This window comes from Neofelis nebulosa, chromosome 18 (genome assembly GCF_028018385.1).
Source record: "Neofelis nebulosa isolate mNeoNeb1 chromosome 18, mNeoNeb1.pri, whole genome shotgun sequence".
NCBI lineage: Eukaryota > Metazoa > Chordata > Mammalia > Carnivora > Felidae > Neofelis > Neofelis nebulosa.
This window is the reverse complement of record NC_080799.1, coordinates 30006479-30027399: the sequence shown is the minus strand read 5'-3', so window position 1 is coordinate 30027399 and position 20921 is coordinate 30006479. Positions and strand designations below refer to the sequence as shown.

At 44.5% G+C, this 20921-nt stretch overlaps 1 protein-coding gene and 1 long non-coding RNA gene across 9 annotated transcripts in view; one reads left to right on the top strand and one right to left on the bottom strand.

Annotated features, from left to right (window-relative positions):
- The window catches only part of VPS35L (VPS35 endosomal protein sorting factor like), a 115953-nt gene that overhangs the window by 45674 nt on the left and 49358 nt on the right, over positions 1–20921 (top strand). For 7 of the 8 annotated variants that reach the window (XR_009256369.1, XM_058709819.1, XM_058709817.1 and 4 more), the window contains 7 exons: positions 43–90; positions 1512–1605; positions 6130–6207; positions 6710–6832; positions 16823–16869; positions 17623–17734; positions 18262–18378. Coding sequence is in view for 7 of the 8 variants with exons in the window: in XM_058709819.1 (XP_058565802.1) it covers positions 43–90; positions 1512–1605; positions 6130–6207; positions 6710–6832; positions 16823–16869; positions 17623–17734; positions 18262–18378 (619 nt within the window). In the remaining variant the exon portion in view is untranslated. The remainder of the gene's footprint in view (positions 1–42; positions 91–1511; positions 1606–6129; positions 6208–6709; positions 6833–16822; positions 16870–17622; positions 17735–18261; positions 18379–20921) is intronic. The other variant, XM_058709818.1, reaches the window with a different exon arrangement.
- On the bottom strand, positions 6276–6928 carry LOC131500598 (uncharacterized). The gene is made up of 2 exons (XR_009256370.1): positions 6786–6928; positions 6276–6548 (listed from the first exon to the last, which is right to left on the bottom strand). It is a non-coding gene; the product is annotated as an uncharacterized LOC131500598 (long non-coding RNA).

Below are 20921 nucleotides of genomic sequence, written 5' to 3'. Positions count from 1 at the left end.
GGCCATCTGGAAAATGTCTTCCTTAATGGAATGTTTTCATAGTTATGTGGAAGCATCCATCCTGAAATGTAACAAGTTCCTCTCCAAAACGTAAGGCTCTTCTGATATGTCTAGAATCATAACATTTCCAAGAAATCTCATACTTACACTAATGGCGATATGATAGCTATCATTCGCCGAGTTCTTAGCATGTAGTTAATTAGCATGTAATAGATCTAGTGCTAAGCACCTTCTGTGCATTTTCCCATCTCATCTAAATGGAAACTTGTTGAGGTAGAGCATTTTATTTATTTATGCATACTTTTAAAAATTTATTTTTGAGAGAGCGTGTGTGTGAGAGCACAACATAGGGAGGGGCAGAGAGAAGGGAACAGAGGTTCCCAAGTGAGCTCTGTGTGGACAGCAGCAGGGGCCCGATGTGGGGCTGGAACTCATGAACGTGACACCATGACCTGAGCCAAAGTCAGATGCTAAATGGACCGAGCCATGCGGGTGCCCCAAAGAGAGCATTTTTGTTGCTGTTTTATGGAAGAGAAGAGTCCAGCTAGGAGAAGTTGGCTGAGTACCTTATGGAAGGATCCTGACTCTGTGTGGTCTTGGCAAGTTATTTAGCATCTCTGGCCCTCCATCTCTGCGAACAAGTCTGTAAGAAGAGGTCTAGGAGGGTTTGTTGAGAGCATGACTGGCCCACAGCGGGCTCATGCTCAGCTCAGTATTTGCTGGCGCTGCAGACGACAGTGATGAAGCTGATGTCAGAAGCAAAAGTCTTTGCCCCTGAGCTGCATGTTGCTCTGGGTTACCTAAGGCGTTGTTTGATGCAGATGATAAACTCCCTAAAGCCAGAGGCTGACTGTTCATGCTCAGTAGTGATGTAGTTTGAGTTTGGAATATGTACCAAAGGTGTTTCTTTTGGATCTAAGGGCACCTGGGTTTAGTTGTTGGGGATAACCCTGGTGCTAAAGAAATAGTTGTTTGGCCTCACCATTCAGGGAGGATGATGCCCAAGGCAGAGGGAAGTGCCATGTCACAGGAGAAAGAAGTAAATCACAGTTCACAGGGATGGGGGATCATTGATGGCAGCCTGAGGTGCCAGGAGCTGGGTGCCAGGATGGAGTGGGGCACAGAATAGGAAGTCAGTGCCAGAGGAATAATAGCTATGGCGAGAATGTCAAGAAGGTCAAGGAGTAACCAGTGGATGGAAAATAACTGAGGGAAAAAAACTGTTAAATTAATAAAATAAATGTGACCTCAAACAGGCAAAAAAGTAAAGGTTAGACTCCAGCACTGAGCAAATGGTAAAGACTTTAGCAGTGAGTGAATTGTGTCAAGAGAGAAAGACTATTGTTAGGTTGCCTTGGAAAATGCAAGGTTTGGCCTTGGTTTGTCTCTGAAATTGGATTGTCCCACCCCCCCCCCCCACGTTTAGGAAGCATATGTACCTTTATCTATATTTTAAAAGACACAGAGTTTTCCCAAGGGGTATAACGCTGCCCTCTTTTTGTTTCTAACAGGGGGATTTCAGAATGTCTGCCCCGACTGACGTGTATGATTCGAGGGATTGGAGACCCGCTGGTGTCTGTGTACGCGAGGGCCTATCTGTGCCGGGTAGGCTGCGCCGGGTCACTGGGCACTCACACGGGCTGCTCACATGCTCACGTAGGCTTCTCCTTCCCCGGCATCTCACGAGCCACCACAAGAAGGACTTCGTTAGCTGCTAAATTTAGAACACGGCTCTTCCACAGAAAGCACAGCTGTAGGATTTCTCTCAAAAATTAATTTTAAAGTAGATCCACTTAATAACTCTAATTAGGGGGTGTTTAAGGTTATCTTCTTACAAATGAACTGGTTTTCAGAATTAATTATTTCTCCCGTTTTTGCCGGGAAGGAGGCTCCCAAGGCATTTCGGCTGATAGGTAGGTTGCTTTTCATTGAGTTGAAGTCTCCTTTCCTTTTGTCTTGGATTGGATTGTGTTATTGGTTTCTCCCTTCCTACATTAAAGAGTTGGTGCAGGGTGAGAGTGGGTGGGGGCAGCCCAGCAGGGTGAGGTGCTGATAAGTGTCAGCAGCCACGGAAGGCTACAGGCTACGAGAGCCTCTTCTTGGAGCTGCTCTGCTGGAGGAGGTGGTCCCGATTGTAAATCACTTAACTTTTTCCTCTCTTTTTTTAAATTTTTTTTTTTTCCCAACGTTTTTTTATTTATTTTTGGGACAGAGAGAGACAGAGCATGAACGGGGGAGGGGCAGAGAGAGAGGGAGACACAGAATCGGAAACAGGCTCCAGGCTCCGAGCCATCAGCCCAGAGCCTGACGCGGGGCTCGAACTCCCGGACCGCGAGATCGTGACCTGGCTGAAGTCGGACGCTTAACCGACTGCGCCACCCAGGCGCCCCAACTTTTTCCTCTCTTAAATTAAAAAAAAAATTTTTTTTAATGTTTATTTATTTTTGAGAGACAGGACACACGTGGGGCAAGGGCAGAGGGAGAGGAAGACACAGAATCCAAAGCAGGCTCCAGGCTCTGTGCTGTCAGCACAGAACCCGATGCAGGGCTCGAACTCACAAACCAGGAGATCATGACCTAGGCTAAAGTCGGACGCTTTACCAACTGAGCCATCCAGGCACGCCAGCCTTTTTCTCTCTTAAAGCACCATGAAGCTTCTACTTGAAACTCTTTTCCTTTAGAAAAGTGCAACCCATGGAGAGTTTACAGTTATTTTTCGTCAGCTCCTAGGGAAGCTGAGCTGCTGTCAGCTTGCCCAGGGCGTCCTTGTTAGTCCCATCAGCTTTATTTGCCTTGAAGGAGGGCTTATTGCCCCTGTTTTCTAGGGTCCTCATGAACTGCAGACTTCCTGGAGGACAAAGCTACGGGGCCTCCCCCAGCTCTTGCTGGTGATCATTCATATTTAAAAAAAAATTTTTTATGTTTATTCATTTTTGAAAGAGAGCACAAGCAGGGGTGGGGCGGAGAGAGAGGGGGACACAGAATCTGCAGCAGGCTCCAGGCTCTGAGCTGTCAGCACAGAGCCTGATGCGAGGCTCGAACTCACGAACCGCAAGATCATGACCTGAGCCAAAGTCAGATGGTCAACCAACTGAGCCACCCAGGCGCCCCAATCATTCATATTTTTAAATCAGAATGGTGAGAACCGGTAGTCTTGGACCGACTTCCTTTCCAGGACATCTAGCAAATGACAGAAGCCCTGTGGTCTCAAGTGTCACAAAGATATCAAACAGTCGATGCCCTTGGAATAAATAGCAAACATCATTATGAAGGACACTTTTTATAGGTCTGCTCCCTAATACCTAAGAAGGAAAGAAAACACTTCTCATTTAAGGGCAGCATACTCCCCGTTGGTAACAGAGGCTAAAGCGTTGACGCATTGCCATCTACTTGAAACTTGGGTTGGAGTTTTTCTTACAGGAGTATCAGGTATGTTTCCTAGAGCTTCGGCTTTGGAATGTATTGAAGCTTGAATACTCCTTCTGAGTCAGGGTTTGTTGAGGGCCTATCATGTGCAGAACACTGTTGGGTCCTGTGGGGGAAATGCCGGCTTATCGTCATTTGCATATCTGCACTCCACTGCCTTTCCCTTTTTGAACACAGCACATTATTCAGACTTCCCTTGACATCTGTTGAATAATAGAGTAATAAAGATCTAGTCACTGTGCTTATTAATGAAGATGATTCTGGTCGTTAAAGAGAAATAAAAAAGGTGGAACTACGCGTTCTTTGCAAATCCATTCAGTTGTAAAGCTTGAAGTTTAAAGTTGCAAGGTTAGGGAAGAGATATATCTGTTTCTGGCATTTACAACGGCAGATGCAACTTTAAAACTTAGTGACAGTGAAGAGAGACTGCAGACCTAACCCGGGAAGACCGGTGACAGAATGCAGTTGATCTGTTGAAATGATGTTTGTTAACCCAGGTTTTGCATCAGCTGCCTACGTTGGGTAGTTACTAAGTCTTTTGACATAAAAGGGACAGCCTGTGCATCCCTAAGGGTTCTTGCAGTCGCAAGCGGCAAAAACCCAGTTCATTCTATTTTAAGCAAAAAGGAGGGTTTGTTGGCTCATGTGTCTGAAGGATCTCGGGGCAGTGCAGGCATGACTAGTTCCAAGGGCCTTCAGAGTGTCACCAAGAACTGTCCTCTCCTTCATCACTCAGCTCTGCCTTCATCTGGGTTGACTTCATTCTGTGCCTTACTCAGCAGCTCCAGGCTTCCATCCTCTCAGTGGAAAGAGAATGCCTTTTCCTCCGAAGTGTGGGCCAGAGCCTCATGGCTGACTCTCAGTGGACATGTTGGGTCACTTGTCCCTCAGTAGACCAGTCATTGTGGCCGTGGGATGAGATCTGCCACCTGAGTAAGCCTGGATCTTTGCTTACCCCTGGAACTCAGGGTAGGATGGGTCCAGCTTCTCCTCAAACCTAATGCTGTAAGAGGGAGGTTTGCTTCCCCAAAGATAAATCCAATTTGCTGATGCCAGAAATAGGGAATGCACGCTAGGCAGGCGGAAACAGCAGGTGGAAATCATGAGCTACTACCCTTGCTACTCTGGGTAGAAATCTTTTAGACCCAAGCAGATTTCCAAGCTGCTCATTTGTCTTGATGGAAAGAAAGAAACAAAACACAGAAAGCAGTGAGTGGGTAGGGCGTGGGCGGAGCTCAAAGCTGTTTATTAAAGGAAAGTATGATTAACTCCTCTGCTAAGTCACGGCCCCTTCAGCTCATTGCTGTTGCTTGTTCACTGGGCCTTCCGTAACTGTTGCCTAACAGATAATTACTGCCTTTTCTACGGTATGATTAAGTGGAAGGGAAGACAGTAGAACACAGTAGAACTGGATCTGATGTTTGTTAGTATTTTTTTTTATCTACTGCTTGTCCTTGAAAACCTCAACAGCCACGGAGCTGCCCTTGGAAGTCAGCGCCCCATAGATCGCGCATGATTCTTCTCAAAGGGACTCTTCATGGTCTCTAAAAAATATCATCATTGTTCATCTTCATGACCTTGAGTAGGGGGAGGTGAGCGGGCGGAAATCTGTCCCCGTTTGAGGAAATCGGGTCCCAGAAAAGCACCTTCTCCTACAAAGTTGTTTTGTGCTCAAGTAGCAATTGGAATTGAGATGTATCCGAGAAGCTCAGTTGAAGAAACATTACGATGCTTTTGTTTTATTTTTTTTTATTTTTTAAAAATTTATTTATTTTTAAGAGACAGAGAGAGACAGAGTGTGAGTGGGGGTGGGGCAGAGAGAGAGGGAGACACAGAATCAGAAGCAGGCTCCAGGCTCTGAGCTGTCAGCACAGAGCCGGATGCGGGCTCAAACCCACCAACTGTGAGATCATGACCTGTGCTGAAGTCGGACGACGAGCTGACTGAGCCACCCAGGCGCCCCACTATGCTTTTGTTTTAAACACATGAACTCCCCTCCATAGCTCATACCTTCACTTTCCCATCCAATCCCAGGGCTCTGGCTGCCTTCTCTATGATTAGCAAAATTTTTCAGCTGGAATGTTCCACTCTTTTTTAAACAATGAATGCAGGAGCCAATGGGTTATAGCATTGTTCTACCACATGCTGGTCTTATATAAAATTGCTTAAAATACGTTGAAAAAAGCTTGTCTGCTTCCATGACTGCCCAGCAAAGAATGAATCTGTAGGTTTTCACAATGCACTGGTGAAATCCCAGCTGACTCTCTTATACCAAAGTCTTTTTTGCTTCATCTAGTAAGTGCGGCCACATGTGTGTTTTTTTTTTTTTTTTTCTTTTGAGAGGAAGAGAATATTGTATACACAATCCTGAGGGTACTTTCTTCCTTTGCACTGTATTGATTTGTTCTCTTGGTCATCTGTTCAGAAATACATTCATTACCTCTGGGAAATTGCAAAGATGATTACTGCAAATGTTGCCTCTTTTTCATTAAAAATAGCTTCTGTGGTTTTTCTTATAAAAGTATGCATGCTTATTGAATAAGAAAACAGATAAGCAAAAAGAAGAAAAATTAACTTTCTGGACTCAATGCCTACATTTATTCCTGTGTCTATTTTTAATTTACAAAAATGGGATCCCACCGTATATATTATTTGCAACCTGTTCATCCAGAGTCAAGGTAGTTTTCTTTTGGTTGGCCACAGGTGGGGATGGAGGTGGCTCCACATCTGAAAGAAAGCCTGAATAAGAACTTCTTTGACTTCCTCCTCACATTCAAACAGGTAAGAGAACACTGTCGGAACAGCTAATTGATATAACAGTTATATGATCACAAATTCACAAAACCCAGTTGGATTTCCAAGTTGAGATTGCCTTAAAGCTCTTTAAATGTGTAAACCCCACAAAATTGTACTCGCGTTTGTTACAGATAATTAAAATGTGTTGATTGTACTGAGGAAGCGGGGAGAATTAATATGCATGTGTTAACAGGAAATGTCTCTAGTTGATCAGCCTTTCTTCCTCACATCTGCTGGCTCCATTTTTGTCAGGTTACTTCTCTGCGCGGCGCGCGTTCCCAAAACAGCTCAGCTTGGCGGCATGGGAAACTTTCTGTGTGTTTTTTCTAGTTTAAAAAAAAAAACAAAAAAAAAACCCCGAGAAACCAGGTTATTTCTCTTGAGGCCACCCAAATGCTTACAAGTATGCAAGTAAGTCTGTGAGTTACTTGCTCTTCGTTGATTATTATTCCCCTCGTTTTCTGAGTGTTTATTTGGTCTCCTATAGATTCATGGCGATACAGTCCAGAACCAGCTGGTGGTCCAGGGAGTGGAGCTCCCATCCTACCTGCCCTTGTACTCACCTGCCATGGATTGGATCTTCCAGTGCATCTCCTACCATGCCCCCGAGGTAACTGCCAGGTGGCTTTGGTGTGAAGTTCACACAGGAGGAATGCTGGGGCTCCCCTCCCTTCCATTATGTTGTCACAACCTCTACACCATGGTGCTCGGGGATGTAAACAGGGCCCATTGATAATGGCCACAGCAACCCCAGTGCTAGCCAGCCGTCTCAAAGGGTAGGGCTCACTATGGTGGCTGGTTCTGTGCTCAGCACTTTTCCTTGGTTGTCTCATCTAACAACTCTGGGAGGGAGGCTCAGAGAGGCCAAATACCTCTGAAAGGTCACGTACCTCAGGTCATGGTGACTGGACAGCAACCCGTAGAATGTGGCTATGGGGCCAGTGGGTTTCATTGCTTCTCAGTTCACTAAACTTCATGCCCCCCTTCCGTGTTTACAGTAATCTAAGAAGTTGGTAGAACAGGTAACAGTTGCCCCGTTTTACAGAGGGAAAGTGAAACTCAGGTAATTGCATTTATAAGATTTTTTTCCTGTTCCTTCTTTTTTTTGGTCTAATCGAAGTAGCATTAGGAATTCAAGTACAATCAGAATACTAGCAGAAATATTCTTTTTCTTACCCAAGACTGAGAAGTAGAACACCAGTTCTACTTGGCCTGGTAACTGTGGTAGATGAAGCTACTTCAGCAGATGGTTCAGAATTTAGTCTGTGGGGAGAAGGAAGAAGGGGTCTTGCTACGTAGTGGAGAGCACTTGATACATAGTGGAGAGCAAAATTCAAGTATACCTCCCTTTTCCTGGAAGCTGCAAATACCTTGACAGCCATAAAGAAAGAGATAAAAGGATATGACTTTGACTAAACAATCCCTCTTAAAGAATATTGCAGAGTGGGGGTGCCTGGGTGGCACATTCAGTTAATAAGCGTCCCACTTCGGCTCAGGTCATGATCTCACAGTTTGTGGGTTCAAGCCCACATCAGGCTCTGTGCTGACAGCTCAGCTGGAGCCTGCTTCAGATTCTAGGTCTCCCTCTCTCTCTGCCCGTCCCCTGCTCATGCTCTGTTTTTCTCTGTAAAAAATAAATAAAAATATTACAAAAAGGGGGAGGTTATCACGTAGGGGAGCCTGGGTGGTGGCTTGGTCTCTTGGTTTCGGCTGAGGTCATGATTTCACGGTTTTGTGGATTCGAGCATGGAGCCTGCTTGGAATTCTCTCTCTCCCTCTCTCTCTCTGCCCCTCCCCTGCTGGCACTCTATCTCTTTCTCTCTCTCTCTCTCTCTCTCTCTCTCTCTCTCTCTCTCAGAATAATCAGTTTTTTAAAAATGGGCTTAAAGTTTCAATTAAGCAAGATGAATAAGCTCTAGAGATCTGTATAACACTGTACCTGTAGTTAACGATACTGTATCACACACTTAAAAAATGTGTTAAGAGGTAGATCTCACGTTAATGGTCTTACAACGGTAAAATTAAATGTAAGGGGTGCTTGCGTGGCTCAGTCGGTTAAGTTTCTGACTCTTGATTTCGGCTCAGGTCACGATCTCATGGTTTTGTGGGTTCAAGCCCTGCGTTAAGCTCCGTGCTGAACTTGGAATCTGCTTGGGATTCTCTCTCTCTCGCTCTCGCTCTCGCTCTCTCTCTCTCCACCCCCCCCTCTTTGCCCCTCCCCCACTCATACTGTCTCTGTCTCTCTCAAACAGTAAACTTAAAAAAAAGAATAGCATGTAGAAATAATTGGACAAGTGCATAAAGACACAGGCATGCACATGTACATCCAGGTGTATGGGTTCGTGCTGGCACAGCATTGGAAGCTGTCATCACAAGGGATTGGTTAGATTTGGGGATCCATGTAGGTTCAATGGGATGTTGCAGGGCCTATTTAAAACGATGGAATGGGGCGCCTGGGTGGCGCAGTCGGTTAAGCGTCCGACTTCAGCCAGGCACGATCTCGCGGTCCGTGAGTTCGAGCCCCGCGTCAGGCTCTGGGCTGATGGCTCGGAGCCTGGAGCCTGTTTCCGATTCTGTGTCTCCCTGTCTCTCTGTCCCTCCCCCGTTCATGCTCTGTCTCTCTCTGTCCCAAAAATAAATAAAAAACGTTGAAAAAAAAATTTTAAAAAATAAATAAATAAATAAAACGATGGAAGACCATGATGAAGATCTGTACATAATGATGTAAGGGTGTTCGCAATAACCGGTGTGTCCATCGAGGAGGCTACATGTCTTGCTGTGTGTATTCTAAGTGGTAGCATGGCCCGGTGTTCACGTTGGGCCCTGGAGTCGGGGTGCCTGGGTCCGAATCTCAGCTCCATTGCTTCCAGCTGTCAGGACAGAACAGTCAAGTCACTTGTCCCTACCTAACCGCTCTGAGTCTTTTTTTTTTTCATCTTTGAAACGGAAGCGTTAATTCCTGTTTTGGGGGGGTTTTTGCACAAATCGAATAGGACAATCGATTTGCGTTGCTTGGTGGAGTCCCCCACTCGTAGCACTGGAGTGTTTGTTGTGTTTTCAGGACTGTGGACATGATTTTTATATCTGTATGAGAGAACTGGGGAGGGGGCATGTCAAAATAGCACCGGAAGGTGAAATTTTGTATCGTCTTAACTTCCTTTTCTTGGCCTGTGTTTTCTAACTTTTTCAACCAAATATAATGCATTACTTCCATTTCAATTTTCCTGAATCCTGAAGTATGAGGAGAAAAAAAGGGGCATCTTAAATTTCAGGTGACTTTTTTACCATTAAGTTGATTTTAAATCAAGTCAATATGTATGGAAGATTGAAAATTTGCTGGTCGATCTCTGTGATTTCGGGAGTCTCAGCAGCCACACGGTGGCCCAGGCTCCTGGGAAGAGGTACCGCAAGCCTGACTAGAAGGAGAGGCGCCCCCACCTGTTCAGTTGAGTGACTACAGCCTGTGAGCAGGCTTGATGGGTTTGAAAATTTGAAAATGGGAACACTTTTTTTTTTCCTCCTTATTTTAACGAGAAGGACAAATCGGATTAAAACAAAAGGTACCTGTCATAAGGCATTCTTCCTTTTATTTTAAGCACCAGTAATCTCAAAGGATGGCGGAAGCTGGGAACACAGCTTTCCCAGGGAGTAAAACTCTAGGAAATCATTACTGTGCCAGAAGAAGTGATTAAAAAAATTAGGTCACCTGAATAATAATAAACTCTGATTCTTCGGGCACTTAAATACGGGACTTGCAGCATCACGTTAAAAAAATGTTAATCATTTTCGAAATGCAGAAGAATCCATGTCATTGTGGAAGGTGGTGTTGAAAATGGGTGTGTCTCATGCCTAAAAACTCTGAGTGGCTGGGATGTGTCATTTGGGACATTAGGCCATGCCTCCCAAACAGGGGGTTGTCAGTTTGGCCGAAAATATACAGGGCAGGCAGTAAGATAGGGGACAGGAGAAATGGCTTCAGCCATGAATATCTACCATATGAAATTTCAGATTGAAATTGAAATCCAGAAAAAAAAAAAAAATCATTATTTAGAAAGACTTTTTTGTTGTTTGAAGACAGGATCCCTGCCCCCCATACAACTGAAATAATATTATAGTAAGTAAAAAAACAGACTTATGCCCTCAATTTCAGGCACATTCTGCATGGAAAAAAGTAACCATCTCTTAAGATCTGTTTTTGGGCAGTGAAAACAAATCCCTTGGTAAGCTTTTCATCATTATCAGTAGCTTTTCGTTTGCCAGAGGTGGTATGGGAGGTGTAGAAGGAGAAAGTTCTGGTCCCTGACATGAGTGGTGGGTCTTGTCTGACGGGGAATCCATGTGGTCCCTTGCTAAGCTGTGCAGTGCGGTTTGTAAATGTTGGATGAATGAAGAGGAAAGTGCATCTTTAGAGGCCGGACAGGCAGTTGGGCAGACCTGGGTTCAGATTATGGCTGTGTTGCCTTGGGCTCCTTGATCTCTTTGTGCCTCAGTTTTACGAGCTGTAAAATGGGGCCAACGCTAGAACCTTCCCTGAAGGGCTGTCATGAAGTGACCGTGATAATATACATCAGTGCGTGGCCAAGAGATAGGGGCACCAGGCAAAGCAAGCAGCTACCACCCTTATGTTTGGTCTCTACGGGACTCACTGAGGCAGATGGGGGTCTGGGCTGACCTGCAAGTCAGGAAACAAGTCGGGGGCGGGTTCAGGGAGTAAAGGAAGGGCCCAGGGAAGGAACTGTACACGTAGAGGCAGGTAAGAGGCATATAAGGAGACCAGCATTACTGGAGAACAGGGAGAAACTGGGCTGGCTGGATGTGGACCGGGTTACAGATTCGGCGAACGTGGTGTGGTGGAGATCAGGCAGAGCTTGAAGAACTTCCATCAGGAGGACGATGGGAAACAAGCAACACTCGAACCTCAGACTGGCAGGTGCAGACCAGGTGGATGAGAGAAAGAAGAAGGGTTGGTAAGCCGCGGAACGGGAAGGAGAAGATTTCTGTAATCAGAAAACCTTAATAAAAATATACTGGAAAGAATTTGGAAAAGACAGGTGAAAAGGAGAAAAAGAGCCACCTAAAATCCTGCCGTGTTAACATTTTGATATGTTTCCGTATTCATATTTCTCTGTCCACTCAGGTTCTTGCTCTGTATTTTTGTTTTAGACGTAAGGATTTTGTGTGCGTAATTTTGTGGTGCTTTTCCCTCACTTCACATCACATCAGAACAAATACCTGTTAAGTTCTGTGACCCTCAGTCATGTCAGGAGGTGTTCAGAGTCGAATTTGTTGGATGTGAGGAGTGGAGGTGGGAAGTGAGTCAGAGATGCTAAGCCCTGGAGCCCTTCACATAATCACCTTTTCCTGAGGCTCTCTGGGTGCCAGGCCCTGTGTTAGTTCCATTGCCTGGTCTGCCTTCCTCACACTCGGCTTCCCGAGGCTAGGTTTTGTTGTTATCCCTGTGATACAGATGAGGCCCCCGAGGCTTACAACTTGCTAAGGTCACACCACTAGAAAGAGTCAAAGCCATGTAGCCATTTTATCGGTAACTCTGAACTCAGGAGATCTCTCAACTCCTAAACTGTTTCTGGAAACTGCTGTTAATGGCTATACCTGAGGAGGGATTTAAAGGCCCTAACAAACTGACCCATGGGACTGTTACCTAATGGGCATACTACGAATTGCCCTGTAAATTCTCTAACACGTGATGCGGCTGGCAGTGCACATGTAGCACTAGCCTTGGCCATTGCTGACTTCTGCCGAAGCGTATAGGCGTTATCATTTTCGTTCTTTTGAATTAGGAAAAAATTGCCAGTGAAAGAGAAATAATATGAGAAATTAAAATTTTCTCCTTGTAATGTGTGGGGTATAGGATTTCTTTTTATTCACTTTGAAATACTTTCTTTGAGACTTGGACTGGCGGGGGAAGGGACATAAGATCAGTTTATGATTTTGCCCACCCATTACATGTTTGCTTCATTCAGAGAAATAAGGAAAATAGGATACGTATATATTCAATCTATATATATTTTTTAATGAAGCAGTACTTGTAAACACTGATTGGAAGGTTATGTAGCAAAAGCAGAAATACAAATCTGGGAGCATTCTTAGCTGCATGAGAGTTGCTCTCAATTTAGAAAGCTTTTAGAAACACGGTATTGGTCCAACTTCTTTTGCGTTTCCTGTACTTTTGAAGTAGGTAAATAACCCTCATCTGGAGATGACATTAAAAATCCAATAGTTAGGGGCGCCTGGGTGGCGCAGTCGGTTAAGCGTCCGACTTCAGCCAGGTCACGATCTCGTGGTCCGTGAGTTCGAGCCCCGCGTCAGGCTCTGGGCTGATGGCTCGGAGCCTGGAGCCTGTTTCCGATTCTGTGTCTCCCTCTCTCTCTGCCCCTCCCCCGTTCATGCTCTGTCTCTCTCTGTCCCAAAAATAAATTAAAAAAAAAAAAAAATCCAATAGTTAAATAAGATGGTGGTTATATAAACTCATATATATTAATGAATTGTCACAAAGATCTCCCCTTTCCCCGCAATAAAGCGTGAACAGAAAACCTGGTGGAATAGTCTAGTTAATGGTATTCTACCAACGTCAATTTCCTGGCTTTGATAATGCAATTGTAGTTAAGTAAGATGTCACCATTGCGGAGAGCTGAGGGACAGTTACCCAGGACCTCTGTTATTCTTACAATTTCTTATGAGTCTGTAATTGGTTCAAAATAAAAAAATTTTAAAGTGTATCAGCAACAATCGGAACAGTAATGTTCTATGTGTGGTAGGGATTCCTCAGCCATTAAGAATAAGGTAGATGTGTGTGTACTGACATGGGAAGAGGGAGGCCCATGCTAGATTCTTGAGTAAAAAAAGCAACTTGTGACCCCAATATGTACAAGATTATTCGTTTTTATAAAACAAAAAATCCCAAGCTGGGCTTTTACAAAAAAAGCTATATATTCACAGGGCATAGACAAAGGTCTAGAAAGATAAACACCACACTGTTGACACTGGTGATTTCCTAGGAAGCGGGAGTTAGGAAGGAAAGCATTCACATTTTACTTACTATAAGGTGGTATGGTTTAAACGTTTTTTTCCATAATCATTTCTTATTATAGTGTTTTTTGTGTTTTTTTAAGTTTATTTGGAGACAGAGAGTGGGAGCAGGGAAGGAGCAGAAAGAGACAGGGAGAGAGAATCCCAAGCAGACTCCGTACTCTCAGTGTGGAGTCCGACCCGGGGCTGAATCTCACGACTGTGAGATCATGACCTGAGCCAAAATCCAGAGTTGGACGTTTAACCGACTGAGCCACCCAGGTGGCCCCAATTTTTATAGTTTTTATGAAAAAACAAATATACAAATAAATGTAGGGGCCTTCTGAGTCTCCTGTGTCCTCTAAGTTCTGATGTGTGTGTACGAGCTAATATGCTGAGCTGCACATTTTCACAGTTTATCCCAGCCAATAGGCTTGTTTCGATCTCAGTCTGGTTTGAGCTATTGTTCCTCTTGTTCTTGCCAAAGATAATCAATCCTGTCACTTCTCAGAAGAAATGTATAACCTCTAACAGACCTGCCTGAGATCCATATCATTTGGCTCCGTGGACACTTGTGGGCATTTTCTATATTCCTATATTATCACAGAGCTTTAAAAAATTTTTAAGTTACATTTTTGGATACATTTTTAATGCATTTGTATCCTGTGAAAAAGAGAACTTTTGACGCACTTATCTTAATGGCCAGGATGTTTTGTCCATATGTTGGCATTTGCCCTAATTCATCTTGTCAAAGGTAGTGGGCCAAGAGCTCGCGTGCGTGCACATGGGGGTGTAAGAGAATAAGCCACATGAGGGCATGGTTTTCTGATTTCCTCACTGCCTTGTCCCCAGTGCCTAGAATACTACTTAGTGTCTTAAAGTTTCTCCATAAGTAGGTATTGAATGTGTGATTATTTGTGTGTGTTGGGAAGTATCAGTCTGATAATCCTGTAGAATCTCTCTTTCTCAATCTTTTCCAGAAACCACTTTGATACTGGTCTCCAAGAATGACTTTTCAAGTATAAATATCCCATGAGAGGGTTAGGGAAGCCACTTGTGACATTGGCAACTTTATCATCAGCTAAGATGCTTCTGACTATAAGAAACAAACACCTAACTGGCCCTACAAAAATAATTCAGTGTGTTCTCTGACACAACAGGTAAAGGCCGTGGGCGAGGCAGGTTCTGTCCATCATCCTCAGATAGCAAAGTGGCTGCAGCCGTTACAGTCATCACATCCAGACATGGCAGCATCCAGAGGCAGAAAGATGAGGAGCCTTCAGTTCCTTGGGTTCCTGTTTAAGAACAAGGAAACCTTTTCTCATGCGTCAATTGTATAAATCCCCCATTAGCAAAGGGAATGAGACCACTGTGATAGGTTTGGATCTGTGTTAATTTGCTCAGGCTACGTTTTAATCCCTTCTGACTGTTATAACAAAATACCACAATTGAGTGACTGATAAGTAACAGGTATTTCCCACGGTTCTAAAGCTGGGAAGTGCAAGATCAAGATACCAACAGATTTGGTGTCTGGTGAAGGTCTGCTTCCTGGTTCGTAGATGGCTGCCTTTGCTATGCCTTCATGTGGCACAAGGGAGCTTTCTTGGGCCACTTTTATAAGGGTATTAATCCCATTTGTAAGAGCTCCACCCTCATCACCTGATCACCTCTTAATATCCTCTCCTTGGGAGTTGGGTGGTCATTCAGACCATAGTACGTTGCCCTAACAGACTGGATGGCTTAAACAAAAAAAAATATATTCTCGGGGCTCCTGGGTGGCTCAGTTGGTTGAGCATACAGCTTTGGCTCAGGTCATGATCTCTGGTTGGTGGGTTCGAGCCCCGCTTCAGGCTCCGTGCTGACAGCTCAGAACCCGGAGCCTGCTTCAGATTCTGTGTCCCCCTCTCTCTCTGCCTCTCTGTTGCTCGCACTCTCTCTCTCTCTCAACCTCTCTCTCTCTCTCAAATAAATAAACATTAAAAAAATTTTTGTTAATGTGTGGAAAATTTATTTTCTCACAGTCCTGGAGGCTAGAAGTCCAAGATCAAAGTGCTGGCAGTGTTGGTTTTTCATGAGGCTTGCACTGCCTTCTCACTGTGTCCTCACATGGTTGTTTCTCTGTGCATGTGTGTTCCTGGTGTCTCTTCCTCTTAAAGAGACACCAGCCCTATTGGATTAGGGCCCCACACTTTGGGCCTTATTTCTCATTATTACGTCTTTAAAAGCCCTGCCTCTAAATGCAACCATGTTGGGCTTTAAGGCTTCAACATAAGAATTTGGAGGGGACCTAATTCAGTCCATAACAGCACCTAACCTGATATTTGTGGTGCAGAGACAGAAACCTGAATGAAATCAGGGTTCTGGGGTACAGCCAGTATCTCCATCATCAGCTTTTACCTTATTCAGGCAACACTAGGACACAAAGGGACACATCTGGAAGGGGTGCAGTTGCACTAAAGAAAACTGGGGCCAGAATCCTACAAATCTCATTTCCACCACTTACTAGGAAGTGACTTAAAGTCAAAGTATCTGAGCTTGGACTTTCTCTTCTGTGAAGTGGGAATGACTTAGGCGGGCCTCCCAAGGATACTGTGAAGCATAAACAAGAAAAGGCAGCAGTGGTGCTTAGCTGGGAGCCTGGTGAGCACTCTTTCTCCTTAGTTCTACTGTTGACCTTGTCTGTGCCATTCAAAACCTTACCCAAACCACTGACCTAAAGGATACCTCTTCCATTGATTTTTCTTTTTTTTTAAAGAACAAGAACTCTTTGATTAGAAATACGTAATTGTCTTAAGATAGCTCTAAAGCCATTAACAGTATTCCAGTGAGTAAAACATTTACTTCCTTTTGGAGGAAATATATGCCTCAAAATTTGTTGGGAGGAAAAGTGATGAGGTTAGCCTTTGGTGCCAGGCTGCCTGGGTCACGTCTGGCCCGCGGTAGCTCCGTGTGTCACCTTGGTGCAAGCAGGCCACTCACTGTTACATGGCTTGGTCTCTCACCTGTGCAGTGGCAGAATAGAGAGCCTGCCTCCTGGCTGGTTGTGAGAGGGGGGATCATGAATGCAGAGTACATCTCACCATGGACAGTGGGCGCTAGCAAATTCTCAGTGAAATGGGGAGGACCTGGAGGGGGACGGTGCATCACAGTAGAGGTGGGGAGTCAAGAAACTTCCATTCTCATTGGTGTCTAGGGTTCAGGAGACCCCTCACCGTCCTGGGGTAATCTTGCACATGTGATGGGTCCTCTGGCAAAGGGGGAGGAGACCCAGGCTTCACCAAGTCGGGTGACTGGTCCAAGGCCCATTATTGGTAGTTGGTGAGACTGGATTTGAGCCCAAGTGTGCCTGATGCCCTAGGGCATCAGGGCCTGAGGTCTTACCCATGATGTTTAGTGCCATACAGTTGAACTCCTCCCTGCCCCTGCCCCTGACTCCCTATCTTCGCCAGACACAGAGTTCTGGAAATGGGCATGTGGCTACATCTGTTTTAGAGTATTACTTTGGAGATGTCTTTGTGAGAAATGTCGTTTCAGATTCTCCAAGTTCATGATTTTCATTATTATTTTTAATTAGGCCCTGCTAACTGAGATGATGGAGAGATGCAAGAAACTAGGAAACAAGTAAGTATTTTTAAATTCATAAAGCATGGGTCTGGAAATGGAAGTCATTTGTTTTTGTTGTGTTTTGTTTTGGTTTGGTTTTTGAGCTTGGCATGCTCACGTGGGCAAGAGGGTCAGCAGAGCGCCAGGATGGTGCAGAGGTCGGGAAACTGGAGTCTGATCGTCTTCCTGTGCCTGGCTCTACTCTTTCTCAGCTTTGTGAACTTGGGTCACTTACTTGAGTTCTCTGCCTCAGTCTCCTCATCTGTAAAATGGGTTTCATAATAGTCCTTTCCCCATGGGGCTGTGGTAAGTGGAAGGGTTGAGATAAATTCCATCTTCCTGTCTTCCAGGCACAAGAGGTTTCCCCTCTCTTTTCCCTTCTGTGGTAGATGTCCCTAAGTCACATGTCCCTAGGTCCCAGAACAGTGCTTTTTGTAAGAGATGGGGCTATATATTCGCAGCATGGATCAATATTATTACTTGATGTTTAGTTTTATTAGTGCACCATGCTCATTTTGCATTTAAATGGATGTGATTGCTTGCTGTCCGTCAACCCAGCTAGCCGATTCAACATTTATTGAGTTCCAAATAAGTACAGAACACTGTGTTAGTCTCTAGAGGTTGCCTTTTTACTCCCGCCTTTTAAAATTCTTTTCCAGCCTTACCTTTAAAGAGCTTTTATTCATCCTTCCCAGCAACATACGTGCTTAAAATTAAAGCACCTTCCATTAAGAGGAAGTTCTTCTGACATGGGGCACTTGGGTCTTGCAGCGCCTTGCTGTTGAATTCCGTGATGTCCGCTTTCCGGGCCGAGTTCATCGCCACGAGGTCCATGGATTTCATTGGCATGATTAAAGAGTGTGATGAGTCGGGTTTCCCCAAGGTAGGCTCTTGACCAGATGCTCAGTGGGAGAACAGATAGGCACTGTTTACCCGACAGCTCTCGAGGGAGAGGGTGCTGTGTGGGGGTTCTTGGGCCGACAGAGAAAACAGGCATTGTTTCCGAAGAACATGCTGGAAGGTGAGTTAGTGATTGGGATTGTTAGACACATGTAAGTTGCTGCCAGTGAGTCCTAAGTCTATCGAAGTAGCTCTCTGTGAAGTATTTAGGAAAGGCTTGGGCTTCCATCTTTTAAAAATGTATCTTCACTCATGATTTATAAAAAGCTCTGTCCACAAGAATGTTGTGTCTCGTGAATCAGAGCAATGCACAGAGCCAGCTCTTTGTTTTGAGTGTCTCTAACTTGCATGTAGGGCTGCGGTAGAACTTCAGGAAGATGTTGGAAGATTAGCCTTGAGACGAGCTAAGGGTTACAGCCTTTTCCTCTAAGCCTCAAGGTGCTCTGATTTAAAATCTCCAGTATTGCAATGGTTTGCTATTCTTTTTTTTTTTTTTTTTTTTTTTTTAAGCATCTTCTTTTTCGCTCACTGGGGTTAAACTTAGCCTTGGCTGACCCTCCTGACGGTGATCGACTCCAGATTCTCAATGAAGCTTGGAAAGTTATCACTAAGTTGAAGAATCCACAGGTGGGTGACCATTCAGACCTCAGATAGACTGCCTTTTGTCCAAGTCTGGCAGTAAATTCTTGGTTTAAAAAAAAAAAAAAGATATTTTCACTAATCCTACGTCTGGGTTTTTATTTTGTTTTAAGAAATAATACTATCTAAAAAAAATTTTTTTTAATGTTTATTTACTTGGAGAGAGACAGACCGTGAGCTGAGGGGGTGGAGGGGAGGGGGCAGAGAGAGAGGGAGACACAGAATCTGAAGCAGGTTCCAGGCTCTGAGCTGTCATCACAGAGCCTGACATGGGGCTTGAACTGACGAACCATGAGATCATGACCTGAGCCAAAGTCAGACCCTTAACCGACTGAGCCACACAGGTGCCCCAAGAAATGATACTATTTTAAATTATTTTCGTTAACCTATAGTAGAGAATTGATAACTCTAAAGATATATTTCTTTGATTTTTCTATCCTAATTATGTCTAATTCTTTAGGCTTCAAGATGTAGTAAAAGCGTAAAGTGAGAAAAAATATTTGAAACTTTGAAAGACCTCTGCTCTGACTTAGCAAACAGCATCCAAATGCAGCTGTCTATAGTATTTGGATTTGAAAATATCAACTGAGTAGGATATTCTTAAATGGAAGCTCAGCAGTCAAATGTATAATTAGCAAAAGGGAATTCTAATTGTTGCCCCTTGGACGGAGATGTGGAAAGATGGATCCACTGCTGTTAGGTGCTGGAACAGTATGCAGCGATGGCCATAATCTTGTAGAGTTTGGGTTTCACGTCTCACCGTCCTCATGGGTGACACATCAGCAAGTTACGTGGCCGCCACTGGGTAAATGGCCCTGCCTCTCTTCGGCTGAAGGACCAGCTGGGCAGACTTCACCACCCTTCAAACCGTTCCTCTCCTGCCAGCAGCATATCTCAGCTTGGCTGCTTTAATGGCACCACAGACCAGGTGGCTTGCAAACAACAGAAATTGATTTCTTGCCCTTCTGGAGTTTACAAGTCTGGAATCAGGGGGACACCATGGTCGGATTCTGGTGAAGGCCCTCTTCCAGATTGCCGACTGCCAGCTTCTCCTCCTCCCTAGGTGGAGAGGGGGTGAAGGGGAGAGGGTATTCTGGGGTCCCTTTTATCAGGACATTAATCCTATTCATCAAGGTTCAACCCTCATGACCTCATCGCCTCCCAAAGGCCCCACTCCTAATGCTGTCACATTGCGGGGCTACGATTCTCAACATACGCGTTTTGGACACAAACATGTAGACTGAAACACAGCAAATAATTGAATGTGGGTATGTAGCATTTACAGTCATTTACCAAGAAGGAAATATTCGAGTTCAGTTATAACCTCCTTACCAGTCACTGCATTTACAGTAGTGTGTTGAGAATACTGATATAACTTAGAAAAATTAGAAGCTTGTTTACAAAATCACTTACCTATGTTAAGTTGAACAAAACCCTCACTAAACTTCAGCTGTTGAAATTCTGTTTAACCCGAGTGGCTAACTAAAAAGCTTCTTTAGGATGTGGAAGTCCAAAGTCTCTGGGCCTGTGGGGTCTGTCCCTGAGTGCTTCAAAGCACCCTTGCATCAAAAGCCCATGTTAATGGTTTCCTTCAGTCTATAACTTCACATGGCCTCATTAAGTTCACCTTCTCACCTGGCTTTTCTTGTGTGAATGACATAAGTGTTTTCTTCCCTCCCATTTTCTCTTTTTTTTCTTCTCCTTAAAGTGTCAGAGCAGAAGAGATACACTTGCAGACTGTATTTTTCCTCGAGCATTTTTTTTTCACATGAGTGTTTTCCAGGGAAGGCAGCTCTTTTTAGCTGTTAACTGCCATTTCCATGACCATCCCAGTGTCTCTCCGTGGGTCCCCCACCCCCACTTGAATCTAACACAGAATTTACTACCTAAAATCTTCAGTGCTTTCTTAACCTTTTTACGACCTGTACATCACCTCTCTATCAGAAAAAGAGTTTATGGTTGTTTTTTTTTTTTTTTTTAACATTTATTTATTTTTGAGACAGAGACAGAGCATGAACAGGGGAGGGGCAGAGAGAGAGGGAGACACAGAATCTGAAGCAGGCTCCAGGCTCTGAGCCATCAGCCCAGAGCCCGACGTGGGGCTCGAACTCATGGACCGCAAGATCGTGACCTGAGCTGAAGTCGGATGTTTAACCGACTGAGCCACCCAGGCGCCCCAGAGTTTATGTTTTAAAGGCAGGATGTCTGTTTTTTTTCTCAGAACCTGCAAAAATCACATTTAAGCAAAGCTCTTCAACCAGATCCACGGTCAGTGTCTCTGTTGAGGTGTGGCCAGGACTCCTGACTTTGATCTCCGCTGCCCTTCAGTTTTTCCCGGATTTCTATTTTGGCCCAAGTAGCTATTCAGAAATGGAAGTCTAGTTAGTTTCCAGCAACTCCTGTGTTTCTATATAACTTTTGCTTCTTAGGGTAAGATAGATCAGTGGGCTAGACTTTTCTGTAGATGCGCCAACCCATCTTGGAATTCCTATCACTTGTCATCTCTAGTGATTATCAGAGCCCTTGAAGGG